General features: G+C 29.4%; 6 protein-coding genes across 9 annotated transcripts; 3 read left to right on the forward strand and 3 right to left on the reverse strand.

The window, feature by feature from the left end:
- Positions 1-2,127: 2,127 nt before the first annotated feature.
- On the reverse strand, positions 2,128-4,775 carry LOC113377143 (pre-mRNA-splicing factor CWC25 homolog). 3 transcript variants are annotated; one of them, XM_026617378.1, is made up of 5 exons: positions 4,668-4,775; positions 3,869-3,937; positions 3,597-3,785; positions 3,388-3,519; positions 2,128-3,304 (listed from the first exon to the last, which is right to left on the reverse strand). In XM_026617378.1, exons 2-5 carry the CDS (start codon positions 3,911-3,913, stop codon positions 2,132-2,134), a joined length of 1,539 nt encoding a protein of 512 aa, XP_026473163.1. In that variant the 5' UTR covers positions 3,914-3,937; positions 4,668-4,775; the 3' UTR covers positions 2,128-2,131. The 3 variants fall into 3 exon arrangements, with proteins under 3 accessions (XP_026473163.1, XP_026473154.1, XP_026473146.1); XM_026617369.1 differs by lacking the exon at positions 4,668-4,775 and adding an exon at positions 4,354-4,477; XM_026617361.1 differs by lacking the exon at positions 4,668-4,775 and having other exon boundaries at positions 3,869-4,153.
- LOC113377163 (glycerol-3-phosphate acyltransferase 4-like) lies at positions 4,542-6,356 on the forward strand. 2 transcript variants are annotated; one of them, XM_026617396.1, is made up of 2 exons: positions 4,542-5,346; positions 5,581-6,356. In XM_026617396.1, exons 1-2 carry the CDS (start codon positions 4,691-4,693, stop codon positions 6,134-6,136), a joined length of 1,212 nt encoding a protein of 403 aa, XP_026473181.1. In that variant the 5' UTR covers positions 4,542-4,690; the 3' UTR covers positions 6,137-6,356. The 2 variants fall into 2 exon arrangements, with proteins under 2 accessions (XP_026473181.1, XP_026473173.1); XM_026617388.1 differs by having other exon boundaries at positions 4,542-6,356.
- A 166-nt stretch (positions 6,357-6,522) lies between these two features.
- Positions 6,523-9,622, reverse strand: LOC113363223 (zinc finger protein OZF-like). The gene is made up of 6 exons (XM_026605707.1): positions 9,302-9,622; positions 8,610-9,069; positions 8,244-8,487; positions 7,993-8,175; positions 7,776-7,929; positions 6,523-7,508 (listed from the first exon to the last, which is right to left on the reverse strand). Exons 1-6 carry the CDS (start codon positions 9,541-9,543, stop codon positions 7,172-7,174), a joined length of 1,620 nt encoding a protein of 539 aa, XP_026461492.1. The 5' UTR covers positions 9,544-9,622; the 3' UTR covers positions 6,523-7,171.
- A 343-nt stretch (positions 9,623-9,965) lies between these two features.
- On the forward strand, positions 9,966-12,744 carry LOC113363222 (nuclear pore complex protein Nup214-like). Its single transcript, XM_026605706.1, has 12 exons — positions 9,966-10,088; positions 10,155-10,287; positions 10,363-10,550; positions 10,628-10,797; positions 10,868-11,070; positions 11,181-11,301; positions 11,368-11,464; positions 11,534-11,633; positions 11,694-11,859; positions 11,922-12,108; positions 12,183-12,435; positions 12,507-12,744. The coding sequence occupies exons 1-12, from the start codon at positions 10,053-10,055 to the stop codon at positions 12,680-12,682; spliced, it is 1,830 nt and encodes a 609-aa protein (XP_026461491.1). The 5' UTR covers positions 9,966-10,052; the 3' UTR covers positions 12,683-12,744.
- Positions 12,729-14,621, reverse strand: LOC113381450 (zinc finger protein 501-like). The gene is made up of 6 exons (XM_026620359.1): positions 14,300-14,621; positions 13,877-14,070; positions 13,612-13,832; positions 13,256-13,499; positions 13,005-13,187; positions 12,729-12,941 (listed from the first exon to the last, which is right to left on the reverse strand). Exons 1-6 carry the CDS (start codon positions 14,539-14,541, stop codon positions 12,784-12,786), a joined length of 1,242 nt encoding a protein of 413 aa, XP_026476144.1. The 5' UTR covers positions 14,542-14,621; the 3' UTR covers positions 12,729-12,783.
- A 342-nt stretch (positions 14,622-14,963) lies between these two features.
- LOC113381460 (nuclear pore complex protein Nup214-like) lies at positions 14,964-15,947 on the forward strand. The gene is made up of 5 exons (XM_026620368.1): positions 14,964-15,086; positions 15,153-15,285; positions 15,361-15,548; positions 15,626-15,795; positions 15,866-15,947. The coding sequence occupies exons 1-5, from the start codon at positions 15,051-15,053 to the stop codon at positions 15,945-15,947; spliced, it is 609 nt and encodes a 202-aa protein (XP_026476153.1). The 5' UTR covers positions 14,964-15,050.
- The last annotated feature ends 402 nt before the right edge of the window (positions 15,948-16,349 follow it).

Genomic DNA, 16,349 nt, shown 5'->3' on the forward strand with positions numbered 1-16,349 from the left:
CTTATCGAGATTTACATGGATAGATGATTTCGAATGAATTCAAAATTTTTAAAATCGGTTCAACCGTTTTTGATAAACGTCGACAAATGGTCAAATTTTGGCTTATATACATACACACAGATATAAAAGAAGAGTATACACAGATATATTTTTTCCAATTTTGTTCTCAAACTATTTAGTATGACTTGAAACGCCGAGACCAAATAAAATTAGCAAATTATCAGATTTTCTGTCGAAATCAAACTTTTTCTTTCGGGAAGTTAAAAAATAATCAAAAACCAATCATAAGCAATCGATAATATGCGTGCAAAGCAAAACTTAAATGTAATTCGTGAAAGCGACATGAGCACTTTGCATATCAAAGAAAAAAGTCAATTCAACTATACTATGCAAATAACCCTTTGCAAATTTCTTTGAAATTATTTTGAATTTTAAGTAATCATGGCACGTATAAAATTTGATGGAAACTTATTTTAACTTTCATGATTGGCACATAAGACATAATATTTTTATACAGTTTAACATATTATTTTACAAAGAAGTAATATAGCATTCGATACATAGACAATACATGCCTAGAATCCATTTCGACTAGAATTAATCTTATATAAGATTTGCAATTGAAAATACACATATATAAGATTTCAAACTAAAAATCAAATTACTACATATAGGATTAATTCTACATACTTCATAATTTGTCAAAAAACTTAAATGTTTTCAAATAAAATGTTTTATCAAAATGCAAATAAAATATTATATACAAAAACCATCAATGAAACGCCTGATATCGTATCTATTATTTCTCCGATAGCTGATACAGAGTACTGGCAAAATTGGATAAAATGCATTTTTTATCGAATCTGTCGGGTTGAATTAAGAGAAATATAAAAGTAAAACTTTATCCAAGAAAAAATAAATGAAATATTATACAGAAAAAAGTATATAGAACTTGATTGAAGATAATAGAAACAAAAAGATTCATGACTTGACTCGATTTGCGCTTGGCGGGACTCGGAATTCTTTTAACATTTCGCAATAATTAGATTTTATTTCAGACTAAGATAATGAAAAATGTGCATTTTTTGAATATGGAAGAAATAGAGATATATTTAAAGAAATGTGTAGATGAATTTATAATAATATATGAATAAGATGTTTTTCTTAACACTGCTATAACACATGTGTGGAAATCATATAAAAAATTTCTACTATGAAAAAGTACATTTTAAATTATAATATACTTAAATAAATTTATAAATTGATAAATTTTTGATACTCACATGTTAATACAAAAGTCATTACTAACGACGTCCGCATATTTGAGAATAAGCCTTCCTATAAAAACAACAAAAAATTATTAAAATGCACAAAATATTAGAAGCTTAAAGATTTAAAAATTGTTTATAATTTATGATTATTATGTATGATTTCACTACCTGTACTGCAATATGTATATTTTTATTTCTAGAACAAATTGTTATCAATTTTTATTTCCAGAAGAAATTGTTATCAATTTTTGTTTAAGCAATCACTTTTTGATCAACCAAAGGAGTAAAATATTTTATATTATTATACTGGCTGTTATTTACATAAATTGTGAATAACAGTTTTGCAATTGAACTAGTTCAAAACGCACTCCTTCTTTTTATAAGGAGAAAATCGCACTTTTCTCGGAACATGCGCACGAAAATTTTAGAAATTTTGCCGCCATTTAACCAAAATCTTCAAACTTTATTTTTCGTCTAGATGCGATAAGCTTGTGACAATTGTATTTTTTTAAATTGTTTGGATTAATCTTTTTTCTTTTTAAATCATATGTTGCACAAATTAATTGTGCATATTGTGATTCAGTACAAAAGAAACACAACTAAATATAAGTATTATGTGGAAAATTTTCCTTGTAAATCTCATTTATAGTAATAGAAGACATAAATGTTATGCCACTTATGGAAAATTTGAATTCTTTCTTTAATCATTAATTCTTGTTTTCAATAACCATTAATATCATAAATTTTGTTTTAAAAAATATGTGCTAACATAAAAATTTGATATTTGATTTTCAAACTATGTTTTATTATAAAATTAAAATACAATTGACTAATTAAAATTCTTACATCTAGGTCCAAATTTATCTTCTTGCAAAATTCATATCCATCGATCTCCCACTTCTTTGTATATTATTTATGTTTGATTTTATTCTACGTTCTAAAGTATCTTTCTCAGTAGCTCTCGCCATTTGTTTCTTCAGAAATTCTGTATCAAAATCAGAACTATTTTTATCCTGTTCTCTTCTATCTTCTTCTTGATATTTTTTAATATTCCTCTCTAATTGTTTATCTCTCCATTGGGCATTTTCCAACATTTCTTTCCGCCTGGCTTCAATTTCTTCATCAGTCAATCTAGGTCTTTTATGACTCGTATTATGTTTTTTAGTAACTGTTTTAGGATTTGAATGTTTTGAGTTTTTACTGTCATTGTCAGTCTTTTTCAATTCCAGTTTTTTCCCATCAGCTGTTACCAACCCATAATTGGATCTCATTTGACTTTTTCTCATTCTTTCATCATCTGAATCATAATTAGGTTTGTTCTTATATTTGTCATTATTGTCATTCATATTACGATTAGAAGTATGAGAATTTTTATTTTTATAACTTTTATCATTACTTTCTATATCTGAACTGTTTTTGCAACTATAACCTTTATGTTTATCTTTCCTATTATTTCTTTCAAAACCTTTTTTATCATTTTTATCATCATCTGAGCATGAATCATAATTTTGTTGCTTACTGTTTCTTTTATCAGATTTATGAAAATCAGGTGATCTGTTTCTATAATTTCTATCATTCTTTTCCTTGCTTGAGTTTCTATAATCTGTACTACGATTTGTCCTACTTCTATACATGCTTCTGCTATTATCCCTTTCATCATAATTATTACTTCTTTTGTAATTTTCTGAATGGGATTTATAAGCAGAATTTTCAATATTATTGCGATTTTTATATCCCTTTTGAATTTTAGACATTGGCGATGTATTTCGATGTGATCTACTGTCTGATTTTAATAATTTTCTTGGAGACGGGTGATCACTGTCTTCAGAGTCCTGAGATTCACCAGAATCTTTTTGCTTATTTTTTAATAATGAGCCCATATCTAAAGTTTCATCAAGAGTAGCTTTTAATTTAGCATACTTTTCAGCTAATATATCATCAAGATCCTTTTCAACATGTTTTTCTGATTTATCTTTTTTTGATTTTTTAGGTTTTGAATCCTTTTTCTTTTTTTTCTTGCTTAATTTTTTCATCTAAAAATAGAATGACCATATGATATTTTTATGGGATAAATAATAACAATTACATTGAGCAATTAACAAATATGGAAACATACTTTTTCCTCTTTCAGTATTCTGTGAAGCTCTTTTAATTTAACGGGATTTTGTAATAACTGCTGCCTACTTTCCATTTCTTTTCTTTTAATTGCTACTAGAGGATCTTCTTGAAGCTTTCTGGCCATGTCTACCTAATAAACATAAAAAAATACAAGATATAAATATATATTATAAACTATAAACATTGATTCAATGATTTAAAAGGCACCTGGTCTTGTGGGGCATTCTTATATGATCTAATAGAAAATGGCACGCATTCATGTTCTACGTGATTTTTTGGTGCAAGACCTTGTTCTTCTTGGTTTTTGTTTCGTTCTTCTTGAGCCAAAGCTTCAAATTCTTTGTCAATAGTTTTTCCCAAAAGGTAATCCTCATGATTAATCGATTGACCAGGTTTCTAAGATAAACAAATTGACGGAGTTTATTTAATAACATTAACATTTGTCATTTTTTGTAAAGGGATTTATAATCATAATTTACCTTATACATCCAGTCTAATTTTTTATCCTCCTCTTGGTTATGCATGTTGATAATTTGTATAAGTTTCAACTAAAAGTTTATAGGTAATAATAAAAAAAATTAGATAAAACAAAATAATTTTATTGGAAATCCCAAATAGCATATAATTTATTCTGCAAGTTTTTATGATTTTAAACAAGGTTAAAGTTAATAACCAATTGTGTATTTTCCATGATATTTGACATTAACAGAACGTCATAGTAAGAGGTACGTTGAGGTCCTGTTTTTGTTATGACCATCACCATAAAAATAGTTTTAACGTATAATGCGAACACTAGTGATAAAATAATTATTTACGCCACTGCTATGGTACAATGCTGGTAATTCAAGCTCTTTCAAAATAATGCACATTGAAACACTCAAGAGAAAATATTGATATTAAATGCTAAATATTATTGAAATAATATTAAAAATATTATATAATGGAATAAATTTAAGAAATTTACCTTTAACTTAGTACAATATGAAAGACTATATTTAATAATATGTACTTTTTGCTTTGTAGTGTCAAAACCATGTAAAGTCTCTTAGAACAGAATGTTTGAGTAATTTTATTACCAGTGTTCTGTCTATAATACCAGTGGAAGAGAAATGAAACGAATTTTCGCGATAGAAATAACTCTACGGCATTTGATCTGGTTTAAAATACCCGACTTAATATTCGTTCAAAATCGATAATCATAAATAGCAAAATAATATTCTTATTTGAGTAATGTTAAGTAACATTTTGGCATTGAATCATTTTAATTAGTTATAAGACCTTGGTTATGTTCCATTAGAAATATGGCGTTGTTTGGCACTGCGCTGTCAGTTGCTGTATCAATCGTTTTACCACCGTTTCTAATGTTTATCTTATCTATATTGTTCCTAGCATCTATTGGAAAATCTCTCGGAGTCCGAAGATTATATATCAGTGTCTTATTAAAAATATTTGAATATGGAAGACTTAACATCGAAACGGCCCGCAAACAAAATCGGGAGGAATACAGGGCCCAGCACGTAGATTTAGATATTAGTGAGTGCACAGAATCTGCAGTAGGCTGTGATCAGAATAATAAGCAAGAGAATGGTCAACTTGCCAATGGGAATACTTTTATCAGTCGGGATTTTATGTTAGTACCCGACACTGAGGAGGATAATCTAAGTTCACATGATGAAAAAGAAGTCAAAGATACAGTAGAGGTTGAAGAAGCTTCAGAAGTATTTGACTTCAATTTATCCAATTGCCTAGACTACATAAAATCAGGCATTGAGTGCATAATTGAGGATCAAGTTACCTCGCGTTTTGAAACCGAAGAGCTCAAAAATTGGAACCTCCTGACCAGAACAAACCGTCAATATGAATTCATATCTTGGAGACTCACTTTTATTTGGATAATAGGTTTTTTTATGCGTTATTGTTTCTTGCTTCCAATAAGAATTTTAATATGTTTCTTCGGAGTTATGTGGTTGACAATATGCACGGCAATTGTAGGATATTTTCCAGAAGGACCTCTCAAACGGTGGTTAGTGCATCATGTATCAATAATGTGTTTTGGTGTTCTTTCGGGAGCTCTGTCAGCAGTTGTTACATATCATAACATTGAAAATAAACCCAAAAATGGCATTTGTGTAGCAAATCATACAAGTCCAATAGATGCTCTTGTTCTCATGTGTGATAATTGCTATTCTCTAATTGGGCAGAGACATGATGGTTTCCTAGGTATACTGCAAAGGGCACTGGCTAGGGCATCACCTCACATTTGGTTCGAACGCTCTGAAGTCAAAGATCGAACTGCCGTCACTAACAGACTTCGGCAGCATATCTCTGATCCAAATAATCCACCAATATTAATATTTCCAGAAGGAACATGTATCAATAATACTTCGGTAATGCAGTTTAAAAAAGGCTCATTTGAAGTGGGAGGAGTAATTTATCCTGTAGCCATCAAATATGATCCAAAGTTTGGAGATGCTTTTTGGAACAGTTCAAAGTATTCAATGATGCATTATCTATACATGATGATGTCTTCATGGGCGATTGTATGTGATGTTTGGTACTTACCTCCAATGTTTAGAGAAGAAAAAGAGAGTTCAATAGACTTTGCAAATCGTGTGAAAGCAGTGATAGCCAAACAAGGAGGATTGGTTGATTTGGTTTGGGATGGTCAGCTTAAAAGAATGAAACCGAAGAAAGAATGGAGGGAAAAACAACAAGCAATATTCAGTAAAAGGCTCAAAGGCGAATAATACTCATAAATTATAGGAAATAATAAAATGGCATTGGTACTTATTGTAAATATTCATTGATTTATCACCTAAAGATCTCAATACTGATCTGATTGTCCAAAATACTTCAATGTGGTGTATATTAATTAGTAAGACTTGAAAGTGACTATGAACTAAGTTTAGTCATGCGACTAATGTGTCTACATTATATATTTGAATGAATCTCCTGTATTATTGAATATACAACAAATATTTTTATGTACATATTTTATATTTAATGAATATATTTTAAGACTAAAATAATTCAAGATATTTTATTTTTAATATGTTATTTTGTTATAGATATCGTTAGGCACCATCATTAATAATGTATCATAAAAATTATATTGTGTAACCTTTTATCTATTTACATGTAACTAAATGCTTATGTTTTTACAGCTGCCTATATACATCCCAACAAAAATGTAAATTAAATTTATATTTAAAAAAAAACTTATTGTAAAAATCATCTACTCTTCTTTTAACTATGGTAAAAACACATCTGGGACTGGTAATAAAAAATCTTTCAACAAAGCTTACTTATCAAAGGCAAAATTTACAGATCACCTTGAATGAATCCAGGACAGAAAGCTTGCAAAAATATGATTATATGCAATTTTTACCTATCTCATTAGGTAGCAAGTTCTTCATTGTTACAATAACATGACGCTTCTGTATAATCCCAAAGATATATTGGTAAAAATTTATCCGAGAAAGGTTTAATGATTCTCTCTCTATCCTATGAATATCAATACAATAAAATGTTTTTTATCTGTGGACCAAGCACAGTTGTGTCTGCTGAAAAATGTAATATGTATATATGTAGAGAATAAACAAATACCAACACCAATGATGGTTAACAATAATATTAGATATAATTTGCTAAAATTAAAACTAAGCACAAGTCTCATATCAAAATAGTAAACTCTAGTTAATACTAAAAGTTTAACTTTTGCTTGTTTATAACAAGTTATAAAATAGAAAAATAGTTAATTTCTTTACCCATTCTTATGACTATTATCCAAGTGCTTCTAATTGTTGCTGCTCTTGTAAATGTTGAACAATAGCCTCTGTAAAATTCTCAATTTCTTCTTTAGGTTGGGTTTTAATAGTGGAAGGATGGGCATCAGATGGAGGCACAAAATGCACTTTACTATGAGCTCTAAGCTCCCCAAGAAGCCTGAAACTCTCTGGGCAGTCTGGACACTTGTATGTGTTATCCCCAACATGACTCCGAGTGTGTTTCACCAAATCATTACTTTGACTAAATGCACGGTCACAATATTTGCATTTATATGGCTTTTCACCTGTATGAGTACGCATATGACGTTTGACGTGATCAGAAGAATTAAACCTGTAATTATGTAATTAATTTAACTTTTTTTCAGAGCATAATTCTATTATGTAATATATTTTTCTATTCAAAATTATTTTACACAATAAAATCAAATCAAAATATTTTAATAGTTATTACATTATTATTGAGAAATGAGGTTTTCTTATTACAGGCAATTAAATGAATTTTATTTGAATATATTTTCTATACTTTTCATTTAAATAATTTTAAATGATTATTAAAAAGAGCATCATGTTTGAATTTCATATATCAATGCAGACTTACCTCATCGAACATACTTCACATGCATAAGGTTTCTCTCCTGTATGAATACGTTTATGCTTAACAAGACTATAGGGTTTTGTAAAACCTGAGCCGCATGTATCACAAATATAAGGTTTAGCACCTGTATGTGTAACTTCGTGTGATGTTAAGCCCCCTAATTACATAAATTGAAGAATTATATTTCATATAACACAAATTTCATATTTTATGACATTACCTTTGCTTGCAAATCGTGATGGACACTGTGAACATGCAAAAGGCTTTAAGCCTGAATGTCGAACTAAATGTTGTCGTAAGTTACTGCTGTTATTAAAAGCTTTACCGCATTCAGAGCATAGGAATGGCGCCTCCCCACTGTGCGTTCGTAAATGATCTTTTAAAGTACAAGATTGCTGAAAACCTGTAACAAACAAAAATTTTTCAATAATGCCATAAAAAAGTTTTATAATAAGTATTTGCTTTTTCAACCTTTTCCACACTCTGGGCAAACATGTGGCTTAATACCATTATGTTTATTCATATGATCTATTAGTTGACCACCAAGAGCAAATGATTTTGGGCACAACTGACATTTATGAGGCTTAACATTGCCATGTATTTTCATATGCCGTGATAAATGGCTTGCTTTAGTAAAAGTTCTTTCGCACTCGGTACATTCATAACTCTGAGGTTCTTCATTTTTGTGCTTTTGCATGTGTGCTGAAAGAGACTCCTAAAAAACAAAATGCCAAAATGTTACTAATAAGTAAAACTAATATCTATTATTCCATAATAGAATTGGTAATTCTTTAATTACCAATTTGCATAATTATTATTACTATATAAATCATTTACCTGCTTCCTGAATACTCTATCACACTCTGAGCACTTATATATTTCTTTTATATCTTCAGAATTGAAATTTTTAGACATTAATTCTGAATGTTTTATTCTATGTCTTATCAATAAATCTTCTCTAACAAAACGTTGATAACATATTGTGCACTCAAAAGGTTTTCCTTCTGAATTATGAACATTTAAATGCCTTTGCAAACGATAAAGCTTATCAAAGATTTTTCCACAGATATCGCAAGAAAAATCATTGGTTAATTTTTTTCTGCCCCTGCGCCTATGGGGAATTTCCAGTTCTGTTTCTTCCAAATCATCGGTGGCTTCCACACCTTCTAAGAATTCTTCAGCATCCATTTCAATTTCGATTTTAGGTTTTAGTAAATCGAAATCAATAGGTTCTGTGATAGGCTCATCCTTGATTTGTTTATCTTCTAAAACATTCTCCGTATTTCCAAACACTTTTCTGATAAAGAATAACACACAAAATAAATCAAGAGCTATAGAATATTCAATTATTTAAATTGAGACATCTCAGTTTTAGAAATATATATAAATTTTGATAAGCATGACTATTTATATCGATAGAAACAACAATGGTAATTGGTAATATTAATTACCCAATTATGAAAAAATTATAAATATAATTATACAATTCAAATGCTACAATATATAAACAAAAGTCATTTTGTGTTTACCTCAATTCTACATCAGATCTTTCACATTGTTGTTTAAACAAAAAAGCTGAGTGTAATGAAATTTCACATCCTTCGCAAATTTGTCCAGGCAACCCATCTAATTCAGAAATTGGGATATTTGTACAAGACATAAGCATATTAGCTAAGGCTGGTGTTAGATTTTCAGATATAAACATCGGTTTCATTGCTCCATCTGTACACATACATGCCCTGCATATATTTGTCACTTTTATTTCTTCCATAATTTATAAAATAAAGCATTAAACTAGAGACAAATATTAATTATAATTATAATAATTCTTTATTAACGTTTGATTGACGTTTCACGCTTGTTATTGTGCTTTACATAAAGCATAGAATATATAATTTTTATGTTGAGATTGGATACCTTGAATAATATTAGTTCATTCATTTAATATTAAAAATTCGATAGCTAGTGATAAAATCTTTTTGAATGAACGATAAGACATAAGAATATATAGAATACGGATAGAAGATTAATTTAAATGAAATTAAAATTATAAAATAGTCAAAATATTGAATTGGCTGTGAACAAGGCAAGACTTCGAGTCTAGTCTCTAGTTTTTAAGAAAGCAGACATTCTGTGCTTAATCCTAGGTTATGTTTAAATTTACAAATTACCGTCAAGTGCGATTTTTTAAATCTTTTTGAAATGGTATAAATGCTACTTATTAAGGGTAATAATTATATTTTATTATTGGCACAATATTAAATAGAATTAGTTGAAAAAATGTCGGTAAATGCGCCAAACCCTAAAGAAGTTCAGGTATTGATAATTATCATTTGTTTGAAATAGTTCATTGTTTATATATTAAATTCATTAATTTTACAGGATTTCAAATTTATATTGCACAGTAAAGTTAAAATATTTGAAAAATGTGAAACGCCGTGTAATAACACTTCCCTTTTATGTGCTGCGAGTCGGTTTGGATTAATTTTCACTGCTTGTCAAAATATTGTTAAAGGTACAAAACAATTTAAAATTAAGCACTAAACTTATAATTTTTGTTATTAAAATATTGATTTATTATTTAATGCAGTTGTACAGCTATCAGCTTTGGTACAAAACTCACCTAAAGATAAAAATGTTGCTGTTCGAAAACAAGAACTCCCTGGGCATGTAACTTATCTTGCTGTGAATTGTGATCATACAGTTTTGTCCATAGTGTTAACTTCTAATGGAAACTTTATATTACAATTTTATGATGTTACTTCATATTATAAACAGGTATTGATGTCTTCCTGCACATTAACTTCCTACAGTGAATGGAAGCTGTAATGCAATATTAATCTAAAATTTTACAGACGATAGTGTTAGTTAGCGAAGTAAGGCTACCCAGCCCTTTGTTACAAATGTCATGGAATCCCTGTATAGCAAATGTAGTAGCTGCTACTTTAGAAAATGGCACATTGTGGTCCTGTGAATTTGGTAATGGCCCGAAAATAAATTCAACAGAAAATGATGTGCAAGCTTTGTAAGAAGAATACTTCATTCATACATATATGAAATTATAGTTAATATTAATTTTTACTTATTAATTCAAGATCATTATCATGGAGCCCGAAGGGAAAACAAATTGTCATTGGGACAAAATCTGGCACATTATGCCAATTCAAACCAGATTTGAAGCCTGTAAAAACTATCAGTGTATCCGATATGAAAGGCTCCATAATTTCTGTTCAATGGCTGAGCAATGATCAGTTTGCAGCTACATTTCTTGATTCTTCAGATCCTAAAAATCCACCTAGTGAGTAGAATATATACTCACATAAAATTGTTGCTCACGTTACATTCATGTCGTAACTTGACCCGTGGAAATATTACATCATTTTTTAAATTTGTGCACTTTGTTTACAGATGTAGTTATAATAAATGCTTCAAAATCTGGACAGATTTATAGTATAAATTATGATGAAGTTTGTTATAGCTCAAGAAATTGCACTCCAAAATCAATTTATTTTATACATCAGCAATCATGGTAAGGTTCCACAATAATTATGCATTTCAATATAAACACATCATTGATAAATCATGAAATTTTCAGGTCACTTTTGTTTGTACTTTCTGTGAATAGTATTGAAGTTGGTTTATTAGCGGGTATTATTGCGCAAGATGTTTGTAATTGGGAACAATGGTTTTTGGTAAAAATGATAATCATATATTTAAATATTTTGTTGATTATTCAATATTTAAATATTTTACATTATTAGGCGGATGATGCTAGAGCAGAACTTCCATTAGTTGGAAGATATGAATCCTTCATGTGCGGTTATGCTCTTGATACTGGAAGCACTAAACAAATTACTATCGGTGATTAGATACTATCTCAGAAAATCTCTTAAGTATATAATAATTACAGCCCATTTTTAGGTAATAATAAAACTTTACAACCAATGCCAATGTTACATTTACTTACGGATCATGGTTTCCTAATCAGTTTTGACGCCTTGAATTTAAAAAATGATGCACCCTGTATATGCTCTCCTCCTGAACCTATAAAAGATGGCAGTGGTCTATCTTCATTCATCATTGAAAGGTAAAATTAGTAGCAATTTGTCATAATATTTACATTGATTTTTCTTCTTTTATTTCATAAAGCTCTACAGAAACACCAAACGCAAACACTCAAACAGCAACACAAGCTACTGCAGTTACTTCTCCTTCCAAAAATGAGAATTTGTTTACAAGCTCAGTTCCCAACCAAGAGCTAAAACCAAATATGACTGTGCATTCCAGTGAAGATTTTTCGTTTATGATTAATAATCCTGCAATTACATCCACACCAGTAAGATAACTATTCATGATAGTATACAGATTGCTACATTATTTATATTTTTAAATAAATTTATATTTTTTTAGGCTAAGTCTATTAATACTTTGAATCAGGAGCATAAGGAAAAATTAGCACTTTCATTATCTGTAAAGGCAAATTTAGTAATGGATAAAACAATAGGTTCGAAACCTCCAATAGAATCAAAACAGAGCTTAACAACACAAACTTTGTGCTCAAAAACAGATGATCATGCTTTTAATTTTACTGCAACATCTCAAAATCAATTAAAAATTGAAAAATGTACAACATTACAACCCATAAATCAAACAGCAGGAAGTAGTATGTGGAGAATTGATTGATACTTAATTGTAATAAGCGTAATTTACTCACAACATATTTGTTTATTATAGCTCAAGATGCTGTTTCCAGCCTGGAAAAGAAATCAGATGAATTGGAGAATTCAAATGTGGATGAAGACAGTGAGGAAATTGATGAAGAATTTCTTAATCTGCTTCAATTAGAAGCCTTCCATTGTGTTGAAGAGTTACAAGACCTTTTACTATACTTTAGAAATATAGACAATTAAATGAATTTTATTTGAATATATTTTCTATACTTTTCATTTAAATAATTTTAAATGATTATTAAAAAGAGCATCATGTTTGAATTTCATATATCAATGTAGACTTACCTCATCGAACATACTTCACATGCATAAGGTTTCTCTCCTGTATGAATACGTTTATGCTTAACAAGACTATAGGGTTTTGTAAAACCTGAGCCGCATGTATCACAAATATAAGGTTTAGCACCTGTATGTGTAACTTCGTGTGATGTTAAGCCCCCTAATTACATAAATTGAAGAATTATATTTCATATAACACAAATTTCATATTTTATGACATTACCTTTGCTTGCAAATCGTGATGGACACTGTGAACATGCAAAAGGCTTTAAACCTGAATGTCGAACTAAATGTTGTCGTAAGTTACTGCTGTTATTAAAAGCTTTACCGCATTCAGAGCATAGGAATGGCGCCTCCCCACTGTGCGTTCGTAAATGATCTTTTAAAGTACAAGATTGCTGAAAACCTGTAACAAACAAAAAATTTTCAATAATGCCATAAAAAAGTTTTATAATAAGTATTTGCTTTTTCAACCTTTTCCACACTCTGGGCAAACATGTGGCTTAATACCATTATGTTTATTCATATGATCTATTAGTTGACCACCAAGAGCAAATGATTTTGGGCACAACTGACATTTATGAGGCTTAACATTGCCATGTATTTTCATATGCCGTGATAAATGGCTTGCTTTAGTAAAAGTTCTTTCGCACTCGGTACATTCATAACTCTGAGGTTCTTCATTTTTGTGCTTTTGCATGTGTGCTGAAAGAGACTCCTAAAAAACAAAATGCCAAAATGTTACTAATAAGTAAAATTAACATCTATTATTCCATAAAATTCTTTAATTACCAATTTGCATAATTATTATTACTATATAAATCATTTACCTGCTTCCTGAATACTCTATCACACTCTGAGCACTTATATATTTCTTTTATATCTTCAGAATTGAAATTTTTAGACATTAATTCTGAATGTTTTATTCTATGTCTTATCAATAAATCTTCTCTAACAAAACGTTGATAACATATTGTGCACTCAAAAGGTTTTCCTTCTGAATTATGAACATTTAAATGCCTTTGCAAACGATAAAGCTTATCAAAGATTTTTCCACAGATATCGCAAGAAAATCATTGGTTAATTTTTTTCTGCCCCTGCGCCTATGGGGAATTTCCAGTTCTGTTTCTTCCAAATCATCGGTGGCTTCCACACCTTCTAAGAATTCTTCAGCATCCATTTCAATTTCGATTTTAGGTTTTAGTAAATCGAAATCAATAGGTTCTGTGATAGGCTCATCCTTGATTTGTTTATCTTCTAAAACATTCTCCGTATTTCCAAACACTTTTCTGATAAAGAATAACACACATAAATCAAGAGCTATAGAATATTCAATTATTTAAATTGAGACATCTCAGTTTTAGAAATATATATAAATTTTGATAAGCATGACTATTTATATCGATAGAAACAACAATGGTAATTGGTAATATTAATTACCCAATTATGAAAAAATTATAAATATAATTATACAATTCAAATGCTACAATATATAAACAAAAGTCATTTTGTGTTTACCTCAATTCTACATCAGATCTTTCACATTGTTGTTTAAACAAAAAAGCTGAGTGTAATGAAATTTCACATCCTTCGCAAATTTGTCCAGGCAACCCATCTAATTCAGAAATTGGGATATTTGTACAAGACATAAGCATATTAGCTAAGGCTGGTGTTAGATTTTCAGATATAAACATCGGTTTCATTGCTCCATCTGTACACATACATGCCCTGCATATATTTGTCACTTTTATTTCTTCCATAATTTATAAAATAAAGCATTAAACTAGAGACAAATATTAATTATAATTATAATAATTCTTTATTAACGTTTGATTGACGTTTCACGCTTGTTATTGTGCTTTACATAAAGCATAGAATATATAATTTTTATGTTGAGATTGGATACCTTGAATAATATTAGTTCATTCATTTAATATTAAAAATTCGATAGCTAGTGATAAAATCTTTTTGAATGAACGATAAGACATAAGAATATATAGAATACGGATAGAAGATTAATTTAAATGAAATTAAAATTATAAAATAGTCAAAATATTGAATTGGCTGTGAACAAGGCAAGACTTCGAGTCTAGTCTCTAGTTTTTAAGAAAGCAGACATTCTGTGCTTAATCCTAGGTTATGTTTAAATTTACAAATTACCGTCAAGTGCGATTTTTTAAATCTTTTTGAAATGGTATAAATGCTACTTATTAAGGGTAATAATTATATTTTATTATTGGCACAATATTAAATAGAATTAGTTGAAAAAATGTCGGTAAATGCGCCAAACCCTAAAGAAGTTCAGGTATTGATAATTATCATTTGTTTGAAATAGTTCATTGTTTATATATTAAATTCATTAATTTTACAGGATTTCAAATTTATATTGCACAGTAAAGTTAAAATATTTGAAAAATGTGAAACGCCGTGTAATAACACTTCCCTTTTATGTGCTGCGAGTCGGTTTGGATTAATTTTCACTGCTTGTCAAAATATTGTTAAAGGTACAAAACAATTTAAAATTAAGCACTAAACTTATAATTTTTGTTATTAAAATATTGATTTATTATTTAATGCAGTTGTACAGCTATCAGCTTTGGTACAAAACTCACCTAAAGATAAAAATGTTGCTGTTCGAAAACAAGAACTCCCTGGGCATGTAACTTATCTTGCTGTGAATTGTGATCATACAGTTTTGTCCATAGTGTTAACTTCTAATGGAAACTTTATATTACAATTTTATGATGTTACTTCATATTATAAACAGGTATTGATGTCTTCCTGCACATTAACTTCCTACAGTGAATGGAAGCTGTAATGCAATATTAATCTAAAATTTTACAGACGATAGTGTTAGTTAGCGAAGTAAGGCTACCCAGCCCTTTGTTACAAATGTCATGGAATCCCTGTATAGCAAATGTAGTAGCTGCTACTTTAGAAAATGGCACATTGTGGTCCTGTGAATTTGGTAATGGCCCGAAAATAAATTCAACAGAAAATGATGTGCAAGCTTTGTAAGAAGAATACTTCATTCATACATATATGAAATTATAGTTAATATTAATTTTTACTTATTAATTCAAGATCATTATCATGGAGCCCGAAGGGGAAAAAATTGTCATTGGGACAAAATCTGGCACATTATGCCAATTCAAACCAGATTTGAAGCCTGTAAAAACTATCAGTGTATCCGATATGAAAGGCTCCATAATTCTGTTCAATGGTGAGCAATGATCAGTTTGCAGCTACATTTCTTGATTCTTCAGATCCTAAAAATCCACCTAGTGAGTAGAATATATACTCACATAAAATTGTTGCTCACGTTACATTCATGTCGTAACTTGACCCGTGGTATTACATCATTTTTTAAATTTGTGCACTTTGTTTACAGATGTAGTTATAATAAATGCTTCAAAATCTGGACAGATTATAGTATAAATTATGATGAAGTTTGTTTAGCTCAAGAAATTGCACTCCAAATCAATTATTTTATACATCAGCAATCATGGTAAGGTTCCACAATAATTATGCATTTTCAATATAAACACATCATTGATAAATCATGAAA

The sequence above is a fragment of the Ctenocephalides felis genome, unplaced genomic scaffold (assembly GCF_003426905.1).
Source record: "Ctenocephalides felis isolate EL2017-DRISC unplaced genomic scaffold, ASM342690v1 CF-g0.4_SCAFFOLD_00845, whole genome shotgun sequence".
Taxonomy (NCBI): domain Eukaryota; kingdom Metazoa; phylum Arthropoda; class Insecta; order Siphonaptera; family Pulicidae; genus Ctenocephalides; species Ctenocephalides felis.

Excerpts from the sequence above, each read along its gene's own strand:
- LOC113377143 (XM_026617378.1), bottom strand. The coding sequence starts at position 3,913 with ATGCATAACCAAGAGGAGGATAAAAAATTAGACTGGATGTATAAG. Across the intron at positions 3,520-3,596 it reads AGAATGCCCCACAAGACCAG|GTAGACATGGCCAGAAAGCT; the intron begins GTGCCTTTTAAA and ends TATGTTTATTAG. Across the intron at positions 3,305-3,387 it reads GAATACTGAAAGAGGAAAAA|ATGAAAAAATTAAGCAAGAA; the intron begins GTATGTTTCCAT and ends TTCTATTTTTAG.
- LOC113377163 (XM_026617388.1), top strand. The coding sequence starts at position 4,691 with ATGGCGTTGTTTGGCACTGCGCTGTCAGTTGCTGTATCAATCGTTTTA.
- LOC113363223 (XM_026605707.1), bottom strand. The coding sequence starts at position 9,543 with ATGGAAGAAATAAAAGTGACAAATATATGCAGGGCATGTATGTGTACA. Across the intron at positions 7,930-7,992 it reads ATCACGATTTGCAAGCAAAG|GGGGCTTAACATCACACGAA; the intron begins GTAATGTCATAA and ends TTATGTAATTAG. Across the intron at positions 7,509-7,775 it reads TGTGAAGTATGTTCGATGAG|GTTTAATTCTTCTGATCACG; the intron begins GTAAGTCTGCAT and ends ACATAATTACAG.
- LOC113363222 (XM_026605706.1), top strand. The coding sequence starts at position 10,053 with ATGTCGGTAAATGCGCCAAACCCTAAAGAAGTTCAG. Across the intron at positions 10,089-10,154 it reads CAAACCCTAAAGAAGTTCAG|GATTTCAAATTTATATTGCA; the intron begins GTATTGATAATT and ends TTAATTTTACAG. Across the intron at positions 10,798-10,867 it reads GAAAATGATGTGCAAGCTTT|ATCATTATCATGGAGCCCGA; the intron begins GTAAGAAGAATA and ends TATTAATTCAAG.
- LOC113381450 (XM_026620359.1), bottom strand. The coding sequence starts at position 14,541 with ATGGAAGAAATAAAAGTGACAAATATATGCAGGGCATGTATGTGTACA. Across the intron at positions 13,500-13,611 it reads ATAGAGTATTCAGGAAGCAG|GAGTCTCTTTCAGCACACAT; the intron begins GTAAATGATTTA and ends TTTGTTTTTTAG. Across the intron at positions 12,942-13,004 it reads ATCACGATTTGCAAGCAAAG|GGGGCTTAACATCACACGAA; the intron begins GTAATGTCATAA and ends TTATGTAATTAG.
- LOC113381460 (XM_026620368.1), top strand. The coding sequence starts at position 15,051 with ATGTCGGTAAATGCGCCAAACCCTAAAGAAGTTCAG. Across the intron at positions 15,549-15,625 it reads TTACTTCATATTATAAACAG|ACGATAGTGTTAGTTAGCGA; the intron begins GTATTGATGTCT and ends AAAATTTTACAG. Across the intron at positions 15,796-15,865 it reads GAAAATGATGTGCAAGCTTT|ATCATTATCATGGAGCCCGA; the intron begins GTAAGAAGAATA and ends TATTAATTCAAG.